This window comes from Nannobrachium achirus, assembly GCF_963921795.1.
Source record: "Nannobrachium achirus genome assembly, chromosome: 17".
NCBI lineage: Eukaryota > Metazoa > Chordata > Actinopteri > Myctophiformes > Myctophidae > Nannobrachium > Nannobrachium achirus.
The window spans coordinates 51367624-51393641 of NC_137824.1; the positions used below are offsets into that span (position 1 = coordinate 51367624).

General features: G+C 42.4%; 1 protein-coding gene across 1 annotated transcript; it reads left to right on the forward strand.

Moving 5' to 3' along the window:
* Nucleotides 1-11716: 11716 nt before the first annotated feature.
* Nucleotides 11717-25760, forward strand: adad1 (adenosine deaminase domain containing 1 (testis-specific); the record flags this gene model as incomplete). The annotated part of the gene is made up of 12 exons (XM_080746797.1): nt 11717-11918; nt 12788-12934; nt 14556-14729; nt 15928-16014; nt 16488-16616; nt 18742-18865; nt 19226-19396; nt 20621-20696; nt 22461-22617; nt 23197-23434; nt 24001-24133; nt 25647-25760. The coding sequence occupies 12 exons, from the start codon at nt 11717-11719 to the stop codon at nt 25758-25760; spliced, it is 1752 nt and encodes a 583-aa protein (XP_080602923.1).
* Nucleotides 25761-26018: the final 258 nt, after the last annotated feature.

Here is a 26018-nt window from a genome sequence, read left to right on the forward strand (position 1 = left end):
GGGAGCGCGGGGAGATCGGACCCAAGCAGGGGAAGAGATAAGAGGGAGACAGTCACAGCAACTGACCGCCACATAATACACAGGCCCACCTCCAGCCGTCTAAATCTACCCATCAGCACGGGTCCCCACTGGCCCGCCTGTCACCACTAATGCACCTTTCCCTATAGGACAAAACCCAAGATGCAGTAAGGTTATCTGGGGGGTTTTGCGGGATTTCTCGGAATTGGCAAGTTCACCTTTCTTTCAGCCCAGATGACAGCAGATGATATAAGTGTGTGTGTGTGTGTGGGGGAGAGTGATCTTTAGTCATGCCACGTGTCTACGTTCGACATTTTCAATCTCCATCAAATGGCCTCCACCGTGTTCTCCACAAGCGTGAGGTCAGCATGCACAGTAAGGGTGCTTCTGTGAAACAGCAGGGGTTGGGAGCAAGGCAAATAACAAGGCTATGTTTTGTAATGATAATACAAATCTATATAGTACAACTAGTAGCCTAACAGCCTAAAATTTCAAATAATTGTAGTGGAGTAAAAGTACAATATTTGGTTCTGAGATGTAGTGGATTAGAAGTCAGTATTAAAAATTGGAAATACTCCAGTAAAGTAAAATACCTCAACATTGTACTTCAAGTACAATACTTCAATCGATCAAAACTTTATTTATAGCACATTTAAAAACGACAGTGTCGACCAAAGTACTGTACAACAGAAGAAACACAAAAAGAAACAATACAACCAAATACAAACAAATGAACAAGCAAAGAACAAATGAACAAGTTAAAAGTTAAACTCAGCTGTGGATTAAAAGCCAAATTTAAAAAGTGAGTCTTAAGGAGGGACTTAAAAACCTCAATGGACTGGGCAGACCTGACACGAAGAGGAAGGTCATTCCAAAGCCTAGGGGCGGCCACGGCAAAAGCGCGGTCGCCCCTAGTTATGAGTCGGGCGGTAGCCGTAGGGGTCAGTAACGAAAGGTACTTGAGTGCATGTACTGTACTTACTTTACACCACTGCAAACAGTGTTGGCCGTTTTCTATGGTGACATCATACTCTAGGATCCACCTTTCAAATGATGCTAAGAAAGTAGAAAGTGTAGATGATAGGTGACACAGGTCACGAGTTGGATTTGATCCCCAGGATGCTTCCGTTAGGTCTGTGCTTATGATGCACTAATTGGTTGGGCCAACAGGACGCCCCCTAAAACTTCACAGTTTATACATCTTTCTCAATATAAAGGTATATTGTGATCACCGGACACTGTGTGACGGACATATCCAAAGCCAGCAATGAGTCCTTTGAAACATGTTTCTATGGAGATAACAGACTATGAGAGGGGATGGAATAATGGAGGTTATCTTTGGTGAGTGACACCGGCCAGCGACCATGTACAAATGAGGCTTTGCAGAGAGGATGACCCCCCCTAAAAAAAATCCTACTTTGGTTACACAAACTTTGTTTTCGGCCCTCGATGCATCGAGCCCTCTCCCTCCGCCTGCCATCTGCTCCTGAAGAATCTGTTTCACTCGATGAGCCAAGCCCAGCCTTTATTGGTCTTAATGGCACTATCAGCTGAGCCGCCAAACCAAATTACCTTTTAAAAAGGGAGGCCACCCCAGCTAATCATGGCTGCCTAACCTGATTTGCCTGTGATGAAGAGATGGGATAAAGACCAGTTAATGGAGGGAGAATGATCTCACAAATACAAAAAACTCAATTCATTTCTCCGGGAGAGCAATCTGTCCGATTCAGCGGTAATGGAGTGGAGATTCATTAGTCCTCGGGCCTTAGTAGTAGCACCGTCCCCTTATCAACTGAATGACAAAGGAACACTCACTCTTCCTCTTAGAAACCTCCACGTTGTCGCAAAGGTTTATATAGCAGGCAGGGAATCAAGGCTCAAGAGCTTTTTAGGTACCAACCAAATCACATCAATGCCACTATACGCACTGAAAAATGTTCTCTCAGTACATCATTGTTCAAAGCAATAAATACGTTATCATCGTTCACAAACTACCGCTGCGCTGTTGTATTCAGCTTCCCCTGTGAGGCTGAGAAAAGCAACATGACGAAATCGTGACAATACCACAAATTCATGATATTAAGATTTTGCGTTTTTTACACCACATTCCAAATATTTATTCATGCCGTTGAAGAGTCCAAATCATAGATTGCTATGCCATCAGTAGTAGACCTGGTTACATTAGATTAACTGTAGCATGTTTTGTTAGATCTGTTCCCCTTAGGGGGCAGTCTGTTGCCCTTTTCTTTTTTTCCCCCTTGCAGATGGTAGTAGTAGTAGCAGTAGGAGAACAGAGAAAAATGGCACTGAGGAGAAATGTCTCTGGCTGAATGCAGGGTGAACAGGGGTATGTGGTTCTAAATAAAGGCACACTCAGAAAAATAAGCTAGATCACTTGATTTCAAAATAAAAACACACCCCAAAAAAGTGTCAAATCAAAATCAAGTAAATGTATTCTTCTAGCACATTTTATACAACAATCGTACTCAATGTACTTCAAAATATGCAAATATCAACCATGACAAAACATATCAAAAATTGGAACCTAAAATAGTTAATTACATTAAAGATAAATTACATTAAAACATAAGCATTAATTACAATAAAGCAACAGTACAATAAAAGGAATAATCACAAACTTTACGTAAAGCTTGTGAAAAGATAGTTTTTAATCTGCTTTTAAAAGAAGACACGGTTGCGGTAGACCGCAGTTCAAGTGGTATAGCATTCCATAGAGTAGGGCCATAGTGACTGAAGACACCATAACTTGATTTAGAATTTATTCTAGGTATAGAAAGGAGACCTTTATCTGATGAGCTACTTTAAGTGTAAGGGATCTGGTCGGTGTGTATTCAATGAACATAGGAAGTAGCTAAGCCATAGATTTAAAAAACAATAAGATGCATTTAAAATTAAATCTAATTAGGTGGTCTTTGCTTGACTAGAATGGGAGCCAGTGAAGCAAGTTTTTGGTTTTAGTTAAAACTCTGGCTTCAGCATTCTGAACAAATTGGAATTTATTGTAACACTTGCTTTGTCAGTGTATTACAATACAGTACTACTAGAAATAAAAGCATGAACCACCTTTTCAGAATCGGACTATTTAACATCTAACTTTAGATGTTCCTTGGATGATAAGACGCGGTCTTGGAGAAGTTTGTGAAAGTTACGCTAGGCACCTAAAATCACACCCAAAATGTTGGCATGCTCACAGGGTTTTAGGGGAGATAGTATGGAATGAATCTGGTGCCTAGCCTGGGGAACTAATAACTAAGAGAATCTCTGAGTGTGATATTTCTGTCCTTATAACGGAATGAAATAACAAGGAGCATGCACCGCATGAAACCAGAGTGCTTTGGAGCAACTATTAGTTTGTTCTAAAGCAATGGGTCCTTCTTTTTCTCTACACACAAATACTTTTTGTGAGTTCCCTCACAGAATCAGAATCAATCACAGTTCTATATGTCATTGCTCAAAGTTCAGGCATAAAGAAGTCCATCTTCAGGCTAGCTAGCTTCCCTCTGTCCAGTGTGTAACTGACCCGGGTAGATGACTGATTGATACATGTCACTTCACTGTGATTCCGGGGGGTATGAGTCACAGGGGCATGGGGTGAACGATGGTTATGACAGCCAGCCCACCCGACTCCGACCGCCCTCTCAACAACGCAGTGCTCCAGCCCGGAGCCTCGCCTAGCTCTGGCCCCCAGATATGATCCAGAGGACGTTGGGCTAGATGGGGCGTAGGGGCCACAGCCAGGGTTTGCAGACGGACATTAGGCCGGGGCCAGAGTTAAAATCCTATTAGTTTGAGTTGGGAATCAGATTATCGTCGTCGAGAATCACTCGTCTGGCAACTAGGGCCTAATTTACGCCAATCAGCGGCAATTATTGAGGGGAAGGGACCCCCTATTAGAGGGCCTCATCCACTTAGTCTAATGAATGGGGAAGATTCAATCTCCACTCGCAGAGATGCACTGGAGGGCTGCAGCTGAACGCGACTTGCACCAGGGCAAGAAGAGAGCTCCTGTTATCTGTCAACCGCAGGGGTGCTGTCAGGGCAACCATGAGTTAGCCGATGGGCACTGGTCTTCTGCTCCTGGTTTCACATAGTTTTTGGAGGGGCATGATATACAGTGTGGGCAGCGGCATGGCGCTTGACTGGCGGTTATGTGTACCCTGGACTGTCTTGCAAAGGTTGTGTGCTTTGTGTTAAATTATCAGTTGCTTCATAACTCTGAGATGGATGAACTCATCGTGTCTACTGTAAGTGGTTAGGTTACATTTTCTAATCAGTGTAATTTTGTTTGAATGTCTTCTAAAGGCTATGGTGTAGCGACACCATACCAGTTGACAGAATTATTATCATCTCATTTATAATTATCTATAGTTTTGATTGACTGGGTAAGTAATGGTGGCTACAGTATGTTCTATTTATCAATGAATCATCAGCATGCAATTTACAGACTACAGTCTTGCAGTGAAGTAGTTTTATCTCTGTAGTTGCACTGCCCTCTACTGTCAGAAGAGCAGAGCATTACTGTCTACAGCAGTCAGAATTGACAGTTGAAACTTTAGTAATACATTTTAATCTAGACATTTTGTAAATCACGTAAAAAACTAAATCCCATGCTATAATTACAATAAAGTAATTAATACACATGGACCTGATCAAACACATAAACTGTTTGATAGTTTTTATTTTTAAAATATATATATATATTTTTTTTTTTTTCCTGGCTTTTATTTACAGGTGTAGTAGAGATGGACAGGAAACAGGGAGTGAGAGATGGGGAGAGACATGCGGTAAAGATCATCGAGAATGGGACTTGAATCTGTGATGCAACGTCAACGTCAGGTTGCATAGGAGACTAATAGGTGCCTGCCTAGACTGCCAGGTCAGCAGGAAGTACATACAGTAGGAACATTGAACTCAGTTGACTGTGTTGAATGGCAGTTTATAGACCATGTCGTGGGAACTTAACGTATCATATCTTGCAGTGTACATCTACATTGGGTAGGAAAATATGACTGAAGGAAAACTTCAACGTGTGTGTGTGTGTGTGTGTGTGTGTGTGTGTGTGTGTGTGTGTGTGTGTGTGTGTGTGTGTGTGTGTGCTTGCGTGTGTGCGTGCATGTGCATGTGCATGTGCATGTACGGTATGTGTGTGGTGCAGCTGTTGCAATTTTGCAAAGACTCAAAAACATTATTATCGGTATAACTTTAAAATAATATGAATCAGACATACTGTACTGTGGGATACAATGGTTAATCTATCATATCATATTATATCATATCATATCATATCATATCATATCATATATCACAAGGGAAATCCCACAAACTTTCCCAAAGACGATTTCCAAAGTAGTTAGAGTGGGAGGCTTCAGGTTTGCAACTCTTCATTAATGCCTTATTAAACATTTCCAATATTTACAGTAGGTGGTTTTGGTATGTCGCTTAAAAATGTTCCATTCTGAGCTGTCTTCCTCCACAACAACTGCAAAACAGACAGACATATAGATAGATAGATAGATAGATAGATAGATAGATAGATAGATAGATAGCCTCCAAAACCTACATGATACAGTAACACCATATCAAACAGATGTGTGCATCATAATAACACCATATCAAGGGAATTCACTTGCATCTCCCCCGCTTCCATCCATCTATGTGAAAACTGAACTGAACTCATTGACTGAATCCAATGAGTCATCTGTTTTTCCTTAGCAAACTCTTGACAAACATGGAGGGATGGAGTGTGTAAACTCATTTCAGACCATGCATGCCCTTTCTCTTTCTAACTATAGGCACTGATCCAGATCACTCTCTCTCAGTGGTGGAAAGTGAGTACATTTACCCAAGTACTGTACTTAACCCTATAAGTGCCTATCCCGAACAAGTTCGGCTTTATTTCAATCCAATACAATATTTTATTTGCTATTTTACTTACCCCGAGCTGCTTGGAGCAACGTGGGTGGTCCTTGCTCGTCCAGCGCTAGCCAACGAGAGACGCTAGATGGTCCGACGATTTATTCCATTGAAAATGTTTTAAAATAAAGTTTAGAGCCCCCCAAAAAAACCTCAATCTATACTGTCGGCGGCGCGACGTATTCCAGGGTGCCTATCCCGAACTAGTCCGGGATATTTAATAAAATGAATTATTTAATCGGAGGCCTCAACGAAGCCCCGGTCTAAACGTCCATCCATGGTCCGGGCCAACACTCGGACATACACGGGCCGTAGTCGCGCTAACGGCCGCATCGCGCCGCCCACTCCCATAATAAATCACATCTATAGACAGGATTTTCTCCGGATTGTGTTCCCAGACCCAAAGAGAAAGTTTTTTGCGACTGAAATAGCTTTAGATCGGGATTCTAAATGGGTTAGCATTTTGGCTACGTGTCAGCTAGCTTCCTCCTCTAGTCACCCATAGCATTGGCTGGAGTGAAATCCCAAGGCACTTGGGACAGTGTCGACGGAAGCTAGAGCGAAGGTCTATAGAGAAATTTCTGGCACTCTAGCGCCCCTTGTGGTCCAATTTTGAGGTCGTTTTTCACCTTACTGGAGTATTTCCAAATTTCAGTACTTACTTCTACTCCACTAGCCTGGGCTATAGGGGAGTAGACAATGTAGACATCTCAGAGACAAATAGGCCTATTGCACTTTTTGCACGTTTTTACTCTACTACAATTACAGAATATGAAGACATACTTAGTTACTTGTTACTTTTTAGATTTTGATTATTATAAAAAAAAGACATTACCCACTTCCGCCCTATACATTTCGGACATTTGAAAATAGCTACTACTTTTGTTACTACGTAAATTTGATACCTATACTTTTGTACTTTTGTACTAGTTTAACTCAAGTCATTTTTTAATTCCATACTTTTACTTGTATTTCTACTTTGCAGTATTGGTACTTTTACAGTAGGTTTTCCACCACTACTAACTTGTAGAACTGTCTTCCTGCTCTGTGCAGGGGGTGCTTTCTGCTGTGGTGACCATGCTGTTGGCTGTGGGTTGTTTGTTCCATTTCACTTTCAGACTCTCATAATTGCTAATCATTACGACATTACCCGCCATCCCCCCTGATATTTGCATCAAGAAGGATGTCTAAAAAGGAAGTAACCTATTACAAATGAGCTTATTGAGTAAGCCAAAAATAGCCCCTCATTCATGTTATTTTTAAATTGCAGGTAGACACCCGGAAAGAATATAGGCCTACTATTTAATTTGCATATAGGCTACACACAGACTTAGAAACATCTTATATTTGGACAGAAGGGGGAGAGTTTGTTCCAGTCCTACCTGTCTGCAATTTGTAACTAGTCAATGTGAAGTCTAAGCTCAACACCAGAAATGAACCCCTCCTCCGCAACTGTTTACTGTAGGCTATATGTTTATTGCGACCTACTATGAAAACCGGCACATCTTGTCCGCGTATCTCTGTAGGTCACGCCCGACACTGTGGTTCTATGGGTTTGTCGCTCTGACATCATGCTCTGACGTCACTGTGATGTCAGGGGAACCACTCTTAACAGAATGGGTTTGCCGCTTTGACATCACGCTCTGGCTTCACTGTGATGTCACACTAACAGAATCCCTTTATGCCCATATATGGAGTTCCCTGATGTCATCAATATTAAGCCCATATCTAAAAGGACTTCATATGGGAATGCCCATACAGTATATGGAGGCCACATTGGCAAAGAATTGGCGCAACGGGCGAGGTCGCATGTCACCCTGAGGCGTCTTACTACTGTAGAGTAAGCACAAGTAAGAAATCTTGTATACTAGTATATAGGTTGATGATGTCTTGTATGTCTTTAAATGTCTCAGTGAATTGAACAGGACCACATTGGAAACAAGCTTTTATGACTTTTTAGCACCATTGTATTATCGTACCACACTGTACTATTTGCAAACTGTACAGTATTCAATCAATCAAATGTCCTCCTTTTCAAAATGTTAGTGGCATACTAGTGTAAAACTGGGAAATAAATTGGAAATTGTGATTTTCCTGGGAATATAAGTAGCTGCGGATAGATATTGTAACAACTAATCAACTATAATTCTCTTCAACTTCACTGTGAACATCAAATGCCCTTTCAATTTATAACATTCAATGCAAACGCTCTTGCCCCCAAGCCTAAAGGGTATATCAGTCAAAACTTAAAATCCACTTCCAATAATACATCTCAAACACGCCAAAGTCTTTTAAGTTATGTCAGAAAAGGCCCTGGAAAGGAATAGGTGGGCACCAAGGAAGAGTGCATGGGCATCTGCATTAAACACAAATTAGCAATTTAATATTTGGAAAATGTTGTAGCCTATGATTAGCACATTCTTAAACATTTGACAATGGAGGTCTAATATTTCTACAGTTGTTACAAATTGCTACAAAACCTGTCATTTTGAGGCATAAACAAGAAGTTAAACATTTTATAATATGATATAACAGAATAGAATAGAATAATGATATTGATGATAATGATGTACCCTGTTGACATTGAGAGCTGGTAGATCTGCTATTTTCAAAGATTTTATGCATTTGAAAACATAGAATAATAGCACTTTTAACTCTTGGTCTTGGCCTGATGCCAACACTTTGGTACTCTCACTTCACTACAAGTATATTTTTAATTCCGGACTTTTACTTGTAAGTTGTAACAGAGTATTTCTACCTTGCAGTATTGATACTTTTACTCGAGTAAAACATTTTGAGTACTTTTTCCCACCCCTGAAAAAAAGAACAGATCTACAAGCTACCAACGCATGGCAGCGCTACGCGTTGTTAGCTTGTAGATCTGTTCCTTTTGGTCAGAGACATCCTCCTCCAGGTGGCCTTGACTGCATCCAGTTCAGACGGACACACGTGTGGTGACCAGCAACACGCTAATTAACAACTAAACACATTATTAAAACACGCAGGTGAGTCTCTAACCAACACTGCTCTGCAGATTCTCGTTAAAGACGTTTAATGAATCGCTCTTTTACATTTAACCGAGTTGTGTGACATTATAATGACGTTTAAACGTGTTTTCCCCCCTCCTGGTTTGCTAATAGCTATAGCTAATAATGCCAACCTGCAGCAATCACCTGGCTGCAAGCCTGCTGTGTGCGAACAAACAAACAAACAAACGAACACACCGACCATAATAACATTAACGTTCTCTGTTTTTTGATTGATTGATAATAAGTTAACCAAGCATCGTGGTGTGTCTGTAGACTATGGCTGTGTTTCTCAAACTTTTTCATGTCAAAGACCCCTATATTGTTGACAGTAGTATTCTTATCCCCCATTTGAAAATGCATGCCAGGGACCCCTATAAGAGACTGTATAGCAGTGATTCTCGACCATTTTAATTTCTAGGAACCCCAGTTTGACATGCATTAGGGGCTACAGAGTACAGACCCCCATTTAATGGCATATCTATCTAATTTATATTGTAAAATCAATGTTCATTTAACCCTGGGAGTGTACAAATGGAACCTAATGGGTCCATTTGGTTCCATTTGTACACTCTGATTTACATACACACAAGAGTCCATTTGGTTCCTAACTATCATTTAGCTGGGGACCCCCTGGAACTCCCTCAAGGAACCCTGGCCCATGGGGGTCCCCGGACCCCACTTTGAGAACCAATGGTCTAGACGATTTGGCATCATTGCCAGTGTCTGTGGTTCTCAAACCTTTTTCATAATAAGGACCCCCATTGTGGTATGCACTTTATTAGGCCACGGACCCCTTACAATACATAATGGCTGTGTATCATCATTTACGCTCTCCCGAGTCCCGATTTAAATTGGTCCATTTGGTTTCTAACTATCAATAATTTAGCTGGGGACCTGTGGAACTCCCTAAAAAAGACCCTGGGGGTCCTCGCCGGTCAACACTTCGAGACAACCACTGGCCTATGTAATGTTACCCGCAAATTGCAACTCTAGATTTCTTTTTAATATGTTCAATCACTTTTTATTGACAGAAAGTAGCTCATAACTGGCTCCCGGTTGCGGCCCGCACGGAATACAAAACACTGATGCTGACCTTCAAAGCAGCCAAAGGTATGGCTCCTCCATACCTCCAAAACCTGATCAACCCCTGCACCCCCACCCGTGCTCTTAGATCAGGCAACACAGGGATGCTGACAGAACCCTCGCTAAAAACCCCAGGGCAAAAATACACTCGTCCGAGACAGTTTGCCCTCCTGGCCCCCAAGCTGTGGAATAAACTCCCTGTCGCACTTAGAACAACGGACTCACTCGCTAGCTTTTGCCGTGGACTGAAGACTCACCTTTTCAGACTCCACCTAAACCCTTAGCACTACTGGAAAAATCAATGTCCATACATGAAGCTAGTTAGCATTTGTTTTTAGGTTTTTTAGAAACCTTTTTTTCTTTATGGATTATATTGTTTTTCTAGATAGATATTCATTTACATTTGTTATTGCTGTTACTGACATTTAACTTGTTTATTATTGTGATGTTTTTATCTACTTATTGTAAATCGCTTTGGATTAAAAGCGTCTGCTAAATGCCTAAACTGTAAACTGTAAACTGATAACATCACATGTCTACAGTGGATCTTTATGAAATAAACACTTTGCAGAACACTCTGCCTATCCTAAAAACAACCGGGAGCCAGTGTACCAAAGTTAAACCTGGAGTAACATGTTCTCTCATCTTAGTTTTAGTTAAAACTGCCTGCCGCATTTTGAACAAATTGTCGTCTGTCAGTTGTTTTCTTTGGCAGGTCAAAAAGAAGTGCGTTGCAGTAATCAAGCCGAGAGAAAACAAAAGCGTGGATCAACGTTTTTGCATCGTCCAACGACAGTTAAGCTCTAATTCACACAATATTTCAAAGGTGAGGGTGCATTTGGTTTATAACTATCAATAATTTAGCTGGGGACCCCCTAGTGTTTCCCCTAGGATGAAGTTGTAACTGTGTCGGGCTGGGCTCCTCATGCACTCGCGGACCTGTGCTCGGAAGAGCCCTGCTTCTAGTTCTCCATGCATTTTGAATTGGTATTTTTAACAGTGTATTTAGAACGGGAACACATTATTGTGTATTATTATTTTATGCTTTAACTATTGAAAAATAGCAGATATACAAGCTCACAGCGTGGCACCGAGTGCCACGCTGCGAGCTTGTAGATCTGCTATTTTTGAAAAATTGTGAAAATTAGAATTTTGACCCGATTCTATAAGTGTCTTTTGAATCCTTCTAAGGTTTTTTGAAAAAAAACATGTTTCTATGTCAGCAATCTGGTTAGCCATCGTCAAAGAAAAGGTCCTTTTCACTTAACTGGAGCTCAGTTAGTCTGTTCTTGAGAGACTACTATGTCAGTGGTTCTCAAACCTTTTCAAGTGAAGGACCCCCAAAATGATATGTATTTGGCCACGGACCCCCATCTCAAAATATTTAGTTCCAGGGACCACCCAGAAGCAAAATTTGAGTTACAAACGTTCGCTTAGAAAATACATACTGTATATTAAAAGAGTTGCACACATTTTCACGACTTTTTCAAAAATAGCAGATCTACAAGCTCGCAGCGCGGCACTCGGTGCCGCGCTGTGAGCTTGTATATCTGCTATTTTTCACTGGTTAAAGCATTCAATAATTCTAGGCCTAAATGGGTTAATTTAGCCAACTGTCCACCTGTCACTTTCAGAATTCCAGAGGTGCCAACATGTATCCAGGACGTGGAACTCTCCGGGGGGCATCGACGAGGGGTGCCAGTTTTAAACCAATCCTCCACCAGAACATGTCTGCTCCTCCTGGTAGGACCATCTCTATATATTCATCACCTCCAAGCATCCCCGGTCCTGTTAAACCCAGATTTGAACCAGCTTTCACCAGCGCATCCAACAACAACGATATCCAGAGGGCAGGTACAGTAGCCAACAGTGGAAGATCAGTTCAAGGCTGATGTTTTGCTGTTTTCCCTAAAAAGCTAGTGCCAGTAATGCATACGACATCACATTGACTAATGACCGAACATGTTATCGCAGAAAAAAAAACAATTTGCATTGTCACATACAGATGGACAGTTTCTAATTAGAAGGCTGCTTGCATAGATTGTTACAATTTGATGGACTAAGTCTAAAAGTTTCCAGATCTTATTTTATTGTTGTTTGGGACATGATCAACACAATCCTGAGTTATTTTTGTATTCAATCTGTGTTTTGAGATATTTTAGTATTTCAGCATGAATGATGATGCATTTTGCATCATATGATGCAGCAGGATGACTCGTATGATGCAAAATGCATCATCATTCATGCTGAAATACTAAAATATCTCAAAACACTGATTGAACACAAAAATACCTCAGGATTGTGTTGATTGTGTCCCAAACAACAATACAATAAGATCTGGTTGTCCCAGAGGTGAACTTGCCCTTTAATTGTTATACCGATATATTGTTTCTGCCTCTTATCTCCATATTTTTAACTTTTTGTGTTTATTTTGTAAATTAACGCTCTTCTTGGTCATACTACAGAGTCACACAAAAGTGCCAAAAGTAGCAGACCTTCAAGCTTGAAACCCGGCATGAAGCACCACGTTTTGAGCTTGTTGATCTGCTCCTTATGATACTTTTGAATTTGAATCCTGAAAAGTAACAGTATTAGACATAATGAGGTTTCCACCTGACAGATAGGATATACTGCTAAAATCTGAAATGACACAGATGCTTAATATAAAATATTCTCAGTATGTTTTGTCTAAACTTCATTGCATCCTTTGCTTATGTCAACAGCAAAAGCCCCAGACGGCAAGCCAACGGGTATGGCAACCGTGATTATTGACCGGTACAGGCGAGGCGAGCTCAACCCTGTGAGTACCCTGTACCATCTCTCCCAGACGGTGCCGCTGGAGCTGGAGTTTAAGGAGACGGTGACCACAGGTGAAGTCCCAAGGCAGATGCACTTAGATTAAAATAAACATATGGTGCATGAATGTATTTAGTACAGATATGTATACTGTATATACACACATAATGACCAGTAAGGCTCCCTAATCGGGAGATAAGCGACCGTAGGTCACTTATCTCCACAAATAGGGCATAAATGTGTTTTGCCAAAATCTTCCTGATCCATGTTGATGACATGAGTGTAGACATAATATGTCCCGGTCGCTCCTAGCCGGAGTTACGGCATTTTATGTGAGCTGCAGTGTAGGGGGTCCTCCACTGGGGGCGCCACCACTTTTGCATCCGTTCTGGAGCACCAGGAGTCGGTGGTCCCCGGGAATTCCCCGTGAGCAGCCCTGTTGGGGTGGTCATTTGGTCAGTTTAGCACATTTGGTCATTTTTTACATCTGGGGGTCCCCCAGGGACCTGGGGGTCCCTGGAGCTCCGGGGGTCCTTGGAGGTTGTAGTTTGGCAGGCAAGGAACGTGTGTGCAAAATTTGGCATGGATCGGGGCAACGGTTGCGGAGATATGAGCAGGGCAAGAGTGTGACGTGTGAGGTGTGACAGACAGACTGACTGACGGACTCACTCACAGTTTGTGCAGGGTTTGATAGTAAATGCGACCTACGGTCGCAACTACAGTTGCCTTCATACTATGGGCCAACCAAAAACAAAACATGATATCAAATACATTGTATTATTTCCAGACATTCAAAGTTGTGCAAAATGCTAAACGACACATACTGTATGATGACCACTTATGTTGGGATGGGCATTGACAATAAAATTGTTTTGAAGTTTTGGTTTTAAAGGTTCATTTAAAGGTTTGTGGGTGTGACTGCATTAACACTAATAGTGCCTCTTAATCTGAAGGTTGCTTGGTGCCTCGGTGCCACGCCGTTTCCTCCATAGGCCGCCGCTATTATTTTGAAGGGCTGGAAGGGGGTTGTTTTTGTTTTTTTGGATTATCACTTGACGGCAACGATTACGTCATCTAGTCACATGACAGTGTGGGTCCAGAAGGGAAACATGGCTGCGCGCATCCCGTGTCTAGAGTGTGCAGAGTGGAGACCCCTTTTTGTATACAAATGTCTTTTATGAGTTATTGAAGTTTCTTTATGGGCCTCTCAATGGATTTACTATGGAGGAGCTTCACTTCGCGTGCACGCCCGACGTGCGTTGTAAACAAATCGCGGACATTACCGATGCGGGCGGGACCGGAGCGACGTACAGTAAGTAATAATATCTTTACTGTATATACAGTAAGATTGACAGTCCTCACCGTCAACGGCGCCATGGTATTAACCCTTTCAATGACGGTGAGCGTCGTCAACAGCAGCAGAACAGTTAAGTTGGATGGTTACTGTATAACGCAATTGCTCGAGTGGCAGCTCAGCGGCTTCCCTGAGATTGGTAGGATGGGGCTCAATCTCAAAGTTGATTTAAAAAATGGCATCAGCATCAATGGTTAGATTGTTGTCCTTGATGTCCAGGGGCTGTACATCCACCTGCTTCACGCTATGGAAACTAGACAGATAGGCTCCTGTTTAGGGCTGTCACGATTATGAAATTTCACGTGGTGATTAATTCCACCCCTCTGCTTCCCTTTCTTCAGGCAACACCATGTTCCTTTATTTTGCTTATTGCGCTATTATCGATGGTGTGACCTACAAGACGGGCATGGGAAAGACCAAGAAGGAGGCTAAATCCGAAGCAGCAAAGCTGGCCCTGGAGGAGCTGCTGCCCGTGCTGCAGGACCAGACAGACTTTCCACAAGCCTCAGGTGAAGGTAAGATGAAATAAGACACCAGATTTAATAATAAAGTATAATTAAGAAATATATAATTTTTATTCCCTCTGGGTAAATAATAATACATTTTATTTGCATTGCACTTTTCATTCAAGGAATCTCAGAGTGCTACATTGCAGAATAGACACGTAATCAATAACCAATAACATTAGCAGGGTTTAAAAGCAGAAAAAGCTAAATAAATAAATAGCTGATCATTTAACATGCGAAGGCCTTCCTAAATAGAAATGGTTTTAGGCCTGTGTTAAAAGAGTTCAGAGTCTGTGGTGCTCTTAATTCAATGGGAAGGCTGTTCTACAGGCGTGGTGCTGCCGCAGAAGGCCCAGTCCCCCATGGTGCGTAGATTAGTACTAGGGATTTTGAGGAGGAATCTGTTTGCTACGGTGGAAGTTTGTGAGGTTTGTGGAGGCTTTATTAGTTCCTGTAGGTAGGGGCAAGTCCATTTATGCAATTGTGGGTGATTATCAGGATCGATCCTGGCTGAAACGCGGAGCCAGTGCAGTGAGAAGAGCATGGGTGTTATGTCGGTCATGCTTATGAACTCTCATTAGGACCCTGGCATCGCTGTTCTGGATGTTCTGCAGCTTCTAAGTACTCTGAGCTTGCCAGGCAGGAATCCAATAATGAGTCTGTTGTTGCAGTAGTCCAGTCTAGAGGAGATAAGGGCATAGACAAACTTCTCTGCATCTAACCCTGTCAGATGATAGAATGCGGTTTTACACAGATGCTTTACAGTATATGGTTATTGAAAGTCAGGTGAGGATCGAACTTGACACCCAGGTTTGTTGTGACTGAGGAGGAGAAGGGAACAACCTGATAAAGGTTGGGTATGTGGTTTCAAAAGTGGATTCCCCCAAAATAAATGCGGGACTAGGGAAGCAGCATTTAGTATTATCTGGAACAAACGCCCGGAGAACTGCAGGTCTACTCCCACTCTTCTTCAACTAAAGACCTTTCTGTTTGCCGCTGCCTTTGATTTAGATTTTTTTCTCTTTTCTCCTCTGCACTGTAATTCTATTAAGTTTTACTTCCTTTGTTTTATGCATCCTAATGCCATTTCATGTTGTTTTGTGTAAACTTAAAGCACATTGAATTGCCTTGTTTAGATGTGCTATACAAGTAAAACTGGCTTGCCTATGTGTGTGTAACTAAGCCCTGTGCCCCTATTTCTCCTAAGATTTCTCTTCAGAGGGCCCTCCACCTCTGCCTGTGAAGGAGAAGGAATCCACAGCCACTTACAACCAATCTTTCAGGCCTATCCATGGTAAGACAGTGGGTTTTGTTGACTCAGTCTTTCTCCGTCTCTCTCTCTCTCTCTGTGTACAGCATTGGTTCTCAAAGTGGGGTCTTGTGGGGGTAAGCAGGGGGCCTCCAGTAAAATAAGTTAATATAGCGTCACTATGATTTTTAACAATAATATTTTGTACTTTGGCTATTCAAAATTAGCAGATACTATACAAACTGATAGCGAGTCACTTTGTGGCGCGCAATGTGCTTGTAGATCTGCTATTGAAAAATCGCAAAGGATTTGAATATATTTTTAAAGGACAACTCCAGACAAAATAAGATATACAGTAGGCTCATTTTCCTACTTATATTGGTCCCAAATGACTTGCCATTTAGCAGAACTGCCCCTGTCGTCCAGTTTCTCCCAGCAGCCCTCATTATTTTGTTGCGGTCAAAAGTGATATTTATTTCCCTCCATTAAATATTGATGTTTGTTCCTACCTCATCCAGAACACAAGAAGAACCCTCTGAATGACCAGATACCCCAGGCTGTGAAGGAGCAGCTGTTCAAGTTGATGAAGACTTACCCAGAGTTTTCTTCCTGCATCGGCTCTGCTGCTGCCTTCATCATTCAGAGCTGTAAGCTCCTAGGTTTACTTCCTCTTCTCTCTCTCAGTGGCAGGGTTTGTGTTTGTTAAATCTTTGGCGTGTAAAACACAGCTTTGTATAGCATTTTCATACATCGCCCTAGCACAGGTACAGCTCTATTGTTGTCTCCATCAGCCGAAGGCTGAGGGAGAGTATGTTTTCCCGTCCGTCCGTCCGTCCGTCCGTCCGTCCGTCCGTCCGTGCGTGCGTCCTCGCAGTTTGTGAGCAGCTAATCTCAGTCACCGTTGGCCCGATCGCTGCCAAACTGAGCACACACACTCCCTGGATGCCAATCTAGAACCTCTGCCCCACATTTTTCAAATCAGTCTCATGGTGGCGCTATAACAGGCCGATTTGTGTGGCCTGGTTGTTACCAGCTAATCTCCGGCGCCGTTGGCCCGATCGCTGCCAAACTGAGCACACACACTCCCTGGATGCTAATTCAGAACCTCTGCCCCACATTTTTTAAATCAGCCTCATGGTGGCGCTATAACAGGCCGATTTGTGTGGCCTGGTGGAGACCTGTGCTCGTTTGTTCTACTTCTAATGTAACAGTAGCTTACCAGTAGAGTGATGGCATGGAGTGACGTTATGTACATGGAGTTAGGGGTACCTTTAGGGATATTGTAGTTCAGTTGCCTTGGGACATAACCCTATTGGCCACTGCTATTGTAAGTATAGATCATTGTTGTAAGGCTGAAACCTATCTATATATTGAAACTTTTAGTTTGTTCGTAAATACTACCCTACTTGATACTACATACTACAGCGTCGCACAAAAGCAGCAGATCCGCAAGCTTGAAACGTGGTGCGAAGTAGCGCGTTTCTAGCTTGTCGATCTGCTACTTTTTCTATTTTTGTCTCCACCAGCCGAAGGCATGGGGGAGAGTATGTTTTCCCCTTCGTCCGTCCATCCGTGCGTCCGTCCGTCCGTCCGTGCGTCCGTCCGTGCGTGCGTCCTCGCAGTTTGTGTGCACCAAATCTCAGTCGCCGTTTGCCCGGTCAATGCCAAAGTGAGCACACACATTCCCTGGATGCCAATCTAGAACCTCTGCCCTAAATTTTTCAAATGGGCCTTTTCTAGCGCCACCTAGTGGCCGATGTTCGCAAAACACATTTCTGTGCACTACTCTTACAGGTTTTGTCCAAAAATCCTACAAATCGGTAGGAAGTATCTCGACAGTCATGTGATCGACACGGATCTGTCCAATTTTGCATATTCCATCCTGATTGGCTAAGATTGGCTTCCAAAATTTGTAGGATTGAGCCATTTTGAACAAAATGCCTCAAATCCCAAACGCAAAGTGCAATTATCATGAAATTGCGCACACACATTCCCACTAGGTCGAGGAAGAAATGCCACTTCAAATTTTTGAAATCAGCCTCATGGTGGCGCTATAACAGGCCGATTTGTGGTTTTACCTACAACTCCACCGATCAGTTTCAAACTTTGTAAGCGCACTCCCTAGAGGCTAAGGATAAACCTTTGCCCTGCATTTCTCATATCAGCCTTTTATAGCGCCACCTTTGGGCCGACTTATGTAAAACACATTTTTGAATATTACTCCTTGAGATTTTATCCAAAAATCACGCGAATCGGTACACAGTATCTTTATAGTCATGTGATCAAGTCCGATCCGTCTGATATTTCATATTCCATCCTGATTGGCTATTATTGGCTTCCAAAGTTTGCAGGATTGCTCCGTTTTTGAACAAAATGCCTCAAATCATCAACGCAGCTTACGATTACCGTGAAATTTGTCACACATATTCCCAAATGCTACCTTTTTCACATTGGCCTGTTATAGCGCCACCAGCAGGTAGACTTTAGCAAAACACATTTTTGGAACAATGCTTCAAATCATGCATGCAGCGTCCGATTGCCATGAAAGATCTAAGGTGAAGAACATATGCCACCCTTTTTACATTGGCATATTATACAGTAGCACCACCAGGATGCACGGCCTGGTGGAGACCTGTGCTCGGAAGAGCACTGCTTCTAGTTACATTTGAATCCTGAAAAGTAACAAAACCGACAGAGATGAGAATCAAAATTATCAGGTTGCCGAAGTTGACATGATTCCTCTGTGTTCTGCCCTCGTTTCCTCCTGTCTAGCAAGCGGATGTGAGGTGATCGCCATAGGAACCGGAAACTACAACACCAGAGAGAGTGCCATGCCCAACGGACGGATTCTGCATGATTCACATGCAGTGGTGGCTGCAAGACGATCCCTCATGAGGTTCGTAGCACATGGCTGTACATGTATTGTGCAAGTATGTCCCTTTATGTTTGTTAGTCACATCCTTGTTTTTCATTCTTGGTTCTGTCAACAGTACAGTACATGTTTGCTGGTTTCAGTTTCAATCAATGACGCGTTTTATCCATTCATTCACACGCACGCACGCACGCACGCACAGTCGCACACACACACACACACACACACACACACACACACACACACACACACTGTTTATTATTTATTGTTGATTATAATTCATTGTTACATTAGGCAGTAGTCCGCGGTCCTGCAGACTTAAAAATAAATGCTCAGACCAAACTTGCTTTCCTGCTTTTAATGATCTATTCGCTGCATTGCCAGGTACCTGTACCAGCACCTCCTGCTGTTCTTCAGCAAGAGCCCCGCGTTGAAGCAGAAGTCCATCTTTGAGAAGAGCGGCACCAACAGGCTGCTGGGCCTGAAGAGTGACATCAGCCTGCACCTCTTCATCAGCCAGCTGCCCAAGGGCGCCGCGCAGGTCCCGGCCGTTCGGTCAGTACCGGTCTGTCTGCTTCTCGCTTTCTGGAGGAGCTCACAGGGTTCTTTCTGGAGGAGCTCACAGGGTTCAAGTGGATGGAAACTGGGGGAAAAAAGAGTGGAGAAGAGCAGTGTTAATTTCGTCGACTAAAACCATAACAAAAAATGTTTGTCGATTACCTTTTTTTCCACTGGCGAATGATGACTAAAACTATTGACAATTTCGGCAACAAATAAAAGCTAGACTAAAATGTTAGGGAGGGATTGGAGAGAAGAGATCTTGAAGGTAACTATCTGAACCTAAATATATAAATATGTTACTTGTTCAGTTGACACTTGACAGTCTTGCTCATCATTCACATGTAAGAGATAATGAAATGTAACATTGACAAATAAACCCAGACAGGATGATTAGACCCTGACACAGGGATTTACTACTCTATAATGTCTGGCTCATTATTTATTATCCAGTTTATTAAATGGCTAATTAATGAAGAAATCAATAATTTGACACAAAATCTACAGTAAAGAAAATAATTTTTTAGATGACCAATGAGGTCTGTCCCGTGCTCTGTTAGGTAGTGCTGAACAAATATGAATTATTCTGTTGCATTGTCTATTTCTCGCCTCAAATGTTTTCAGAAATATCCTGTGTATTAAAGTCCATAGAAGCCAGCATGTCTTCAATGGAAGCATGTTGCGCTGCGAAAATAGCCAATTACAAGCTCTCAACGGTCTGTGACGCATTGAGAGCAATATGTTCAGAAACATATTCCTTTAAAAAGGGTCTGGGATATTTCATAAAAGCAAAGGTTAAAGCCTCAATCTGTGATTTCTTCACCTGGGTGGCAGTATGTGGAACAGCATGTACAGTACAATGTTACAAAAACATAATAATTTTAAATTGTGTTAATTGTTTAGGAAACAGCGCAAGTATGTCTGTGTGGGAGTGGGAGGCTCCTTTCACAGTTTCACAAATCATACATTAGGACTTGGCCATACTACATGTTTCAGTCCTGAGATTGTATTTAGCTTTAATCCGTGTGTACTGTTTTTTAACTGTTAAAAAATGACATGGTGTTTGTGTTTACTTTGCCTGTCTAAAACTAAGCACTGTGGATTTATATGACCCAGGTGTGCAGCAGTCTCCATCCATAACCATTCAGTCGGTTGGTCTTTTCACAGGTGCTCCATGAAAAATTCCAATATTTCATCTTCTGGTGTGTTTTTTGTCCTCAGGCGTCTGAACCCCATGTCAATGTCAGCGTGGGAAGTCAGCAATCAGATCAGCCTGCACCTGACGGTGGAGGGAAAGGTGAGCTCTGAGCACAGTGAGCAGGGAACTGGCACGCATCACGCATGCATGCCGTGATTATTTAGGCAGAGCAGATACATAACAGTTATTATGATGATGATGATAATTAATTGTTGGGGGGAGGTGTAAAGATTTTCCCCCAAATTAATCATTTAAAATGTCTCCCAAAAAATAGGAGGATTATAAAATCAGATTGTAAAAAGAAGGTAGAATTAACAACCTTCGATATTTGATATCGATATCGAGGTATTCAACAACGTTATTACTCACGATATTAGTCAAAACAATGGACGACTACCGGCTCCGCCCCCTCCAAAAGCTGCCTCCGCCACTATCACAGCGCGCCGCTATTGGCTTCATTCACTTCAATGGGAAATACGGCGGATTGTACACACATTTTACACATTAAATATTAATTCCGTTTTGGACCCAGAGCTTCGAAATCTCTTCCAATCCATCAACAAGGCCTGGATCTGCATTGGAAAAAATATTTAGACCTTTACACTTTTAAAACAATACGACATAGGAATATATAAGGTCGCAGCAGAGGAATAAGGAACAAGTCCATGGTTGCTGGACCACAGAAAGCCGTTTCAAACCAATTTAAATATGAATGGACTGTATTGGCCTAAACGACAATAACCCATGACTACAAACACCTTATTTGTTATGTTAAATAGCAACTGATATGTAATGTACGTCTGTGAATGTCTGAATGAACAGGGGTAGCGACGCGAAGTGTTGTATTTCAACTCTGCTTTCGACTGCAGGCTGTGGGTAGGGGCGTCACAAGGGGGGGAAAAGTGGGACTGACTTACCAGGGCCCACGGTGGAAGGGCCTTAATTATTTTAGACTTTATCGATTGAAAAATAGCAGATATACAAGCTCATAGCGCGGCACTGAGTGCCACGCTGCGAGCTTGTAGATTTGCTATTTTTGAAATCCCACGATGAAGAACATTCATGTGGGCCCACAGCGAATCCTTGTACCCAGGGCCCAGAATTTGATGCGACACTCTCTCCCTCTGCGGCTCGGCAGCTAAACTTGTCAGGAATCGCGAACATTTCACGCCAGAGATATCAAATGTTATAGATAAGATTTATAAGCAATCGGCATGATAAGAAACATGTAGCCTACATTTGAAGCAGTTTATTCTGGTTGGTTGTTTGTGTAATGGAGAGTAATAGCCTCTAAACTAATCAGTGAAGTGAAAACGGCTCTGTATAGGTCCAGCAGACAGGCGATTTCCTCATTCTGCTGTTGCGTCCTTATATATTCCTTTGTCGTATTGTTTTAAAAGTTTAAAGGTCTACATATTTTCCAATGCATATCCAGGCCTTTGTTGACGGATTGGACGAGATTTCGAAGCTCTGGGTCCAAAACGGAATTAATATTTAATGTGTAAAATCCGCTGTATATCCATTCAAGTGAATGTTGCGGCTGTGATTCTCGTCGGAGGTCTCGGCGGAGAGGTGGGGGCGGAGCTCCCGGGAAGTCATGAATTGCATTATATAGTTTTAACTTTTTTTTCTGATTTTTTCTGTCTAACCCCGATAATGAATAGCATGTCCATGCATGCACTCATTCTATCCCTGTCATTACTAGAATGGTTTGCACTTTGCAGCCATTTGCACCTGGCTTGACATTTCCCAAAAAGCATCACAAACAAATAACAAAAAAAAACCTATACATTTACATTGTGAGATAAAGGTGAGAACAGAGTAATATCAGCTAAAATGGGATTTCTCCTCCTTGTGCTGAAGGTCTTCTCGGTGTTCTCCTGCACCATGGAACAGTGGGACTCCAAGGTGGTCAGCATGTCGGTCACTGACAAGCTCAGCCGCTGGCAGGTTCTGGGCTACCAAGGTGCCCTGCTCAGCCACTTCATTGAGCCTCTCTATGCCAAGAGCATCCTCGTAGGCAAGTGAAACTTCACATCGCTGTTGTCTTTCCTTTTATGTCCAATTCCTACAGTTTGCCTACCAATTTAGATGGGAGGTGCTTATAAAAAATACAGTATGTCATGGATGCAGCATCCATTCAATCCCAAATTGGAACCATGTATTGAAGGGACTCTATAGAGCGCACCTCCAAAAGTACTTTAACTTTTACCAATAGGGGATGCCACGATTTTTTGTCAAATGTTCCGCACCAGGGTATTTTGATTATCACGATAATATAGTAAATTGCAATTTCTTTAATCACAAATACTCGTGACAAGAAATGTTCATATCATCCCATCCCTACCGTGGACCGCCCCTTTTCGAGTCTTCTTTTCTCTTCTATTTGGTTCAATGTTTTTTTATTTCAGTGGTTCTCAAAGTGGATTTCAGGGACTCAAGGTTCCTTTATGTGGGTCTAAATTGACCCTTACAAGTCTGTAACTTTGACAGTGCACAAATGGAACCAAATGGTTCCATTTGTGCACTGTCAAAAGTTAAGAAGAGACCTTCAAATTTCAAAGTTTGGAAACCATTTAACTCCTCTGTTGACCTCCAGGGGACTCGAGCTGCAGCGACGTGCGAGGCATGGAGATCGCTGTGTGCCAGCGGGTGGAGGGCATCACCCCACGGCTGCCCATGTACTACTGCATGCTGCAGCCACAGATCAGCCTGCTGCCCTCCATAGTGGAGACGTCTCCCTGCGCAGGCAGCCAGCGCTGCCTCAGCATCAACTGGACCTACGGAGACAGTGTCCTGGAGGTGGTGGACGGACTGGAGGGCAAGACTGTTGAAGAGTGAGGATTACAGGCCTTGCAGGGACACGGCTAAAACACAGAAGGGATTCCATCATTTGTCGTTGTGAACTCAATTTATATAGCAGTTTGTCAGAATAATAAACACAAGCACTTTTGCTAGATATAATACAAAAGCATGGTAATGGTTTGAGTGTGGTTTAGTAGAATTTATAGGTATGGCTTTTGATATGAAGTCTCAAATCTAACCTAGATTGCCATGAAATAAAAAATTAATTCCACACAAATACAACGTTAAGTTTACATTAGTTTTGCGTGGCCAGACTGTTAACTCCGCGATTTTCAAATGCTCCCGTCATACAGTCTGGGCCGGGTAATTTAAGAAGAACGATGAGTAACCGGTTAAAGCGGAAGTGAAGCCTCATCCTCACTTCCGTTACCATCTCTCATAGCGCACATTTATCATTATAACGGAAATGCCAGCTTGCGTTACACGCCGTACAGGAGCTGTAGTTCCAGACTATATAGCATTCGGAGATTGTGGAATAGTTTTCTGGCTACACAAGACTAAGTTTACATTAACCCTGCTTGTGTTATATCCTCTTCAGGTCTCCCTTTAAGAGTGGCCCTTGCTTGGCCAGCAGGCTGTGTAAAGCAGCCATGCTGAGTCGCTTTACCCTGGCGGCCAAGGAGGCTGAGAGACAGGATCTGCTGGCCACTGTCTCCTACAGAGAGGCCAAGGTGACATAACGGCTACTTTCTATCTATTTTTTAATTGGAACGACAAATACACACAAAAGAGGGATATCTAGTGGTGTCTGAAGAAGTGGGTACAGTATACTCTGATTTTATCCAACAATTTCAAGGTGGCCTATACTATGAAGAAACGGCACCCTATAATTACATTTTCTCATACAGGCAGGCGAATTCAAAGTGTAGTTTAAAAAAATAAATTGTTTTAAAAAAGCGGTTCGTGGCTTTCAAACCGTTTGTGGAACTAGATTCCGAGATAAAGCCGTTTCTTTGCATTGCCAATGAATTGGGGCCTATAGAGAATAGACGCTTCGTGATGCTGGCGGCCGTGTTGCATCATGGGATGTGTAGTGTTTTCGCTCACCAGCGGCCAGAGCGGCAGCTTTTTACCTGGTAACCATGGTAACCAGGTAAGACTTCTCTCAACATCTTAACCGATTTAGTGCCATTCCCGAGATATCTCGCGAAATGTACTCGAGTATCTCGAGTGCCATTCCCGAGATATCTCGCGAAAAGTAATATATTACTGTAACGGCGGTTATCCTACCGGGTACAATGGCGGAAGGTTCCGAGCCGATCTCCGTCGCTGATTTATCATCATCACGGATCCACGAGCACAAAATAGTAATCCCATAACATTGAGGCAGACGGGGGATCTCATCTTTAATGTCCATTATCTCAAAACAACACTTTAGAAGCGAAGATGGCAATAGATGCTCGCTTATAAAACACATGTTGAAAAGCATCGATCCGATCCGCCATGACACCACGTAAACAATGATCGATTCCGGTGAAGGACGCGATGGCGTCAGACCGGAAGTGTTTACGCTGTGGACTTCTGGCCTTCAAAATAAGACAACGGGAGTGAATGCAGCCTGAGGGAGGCATCGTGGACATTTTAATCCGTTAATTTCAGGGGCTCTTAATGAGTTAACAGGGTCCTGGCAGCCATTGTGTTAATTTGCCTCATGTGATATATTTCCAAGCAGCACTCGTGCTGTTTTCTGGCCGTTATGAACAAAAGGCAAGCCAACTCATGCTTGGGAGAGATTGAAAGAGGAAATGCAAAATTAATTTACTTTTGTCCTGAACACTGTCTTATACTGTATTTGTCAATCAAAACATTCACGAAGGCTCTGCATATTTGACATCGTGACAATATTCGAGCACTGAGAGTGAAACGCAGCTGCGGTGGGCAGTGTCAACGCGTGGCTGCTCTTAACACCACAACAATTTTGGTCATAAGCGTCTAAATAAAGCCCACACTGACACAAGTCGCATCATCAAGGTTTCAGAATGCAAGAGGATCGCTAAGTAATTCATGTTTGCTTTTAACTGTCAAAACAATTAAATATTCGTTTTATTTTTATTTTTATTATATTGCATTTTTACTCTACATTCTGTGTAAATAGACTCTTTCTATTTCCTTTCTTGCCATCTGTCTGCCATCAAGACAGTTATTTGGAGTATTGATTTGGTGGTTGTTGATGTTTCCCTGCAGATGATGGCCAAGCCCTACCAGGAGGCTAAGAGTTTGCTCAAGTCCTACCTGCAGCAGCAGGGCTATGGGAGCTGGGTCCACAAATCCCCGGTCAGTGACCAGTTCAGCCTATGAACACAGCACACACAACTACCACTGGACTATTAATGGGTCCCGAAGACATAGCTGTTCACCAAACGCTACTGTTTAAATGAGGCAATGTGTAACTGCGGGTATTTTAGTTACCTCAAAATTCAAAGCTGTTGTGTTAAACAGCATATTTTCTTATGGCTGTTCATCTGTTATACCAAATACTCAAAAGTATTTTACTGTTTGAATTGGTTTAAGTGTGTAAGTGCACTTTTGTGCTTGTTGTTGTGGTAAAGCACATTT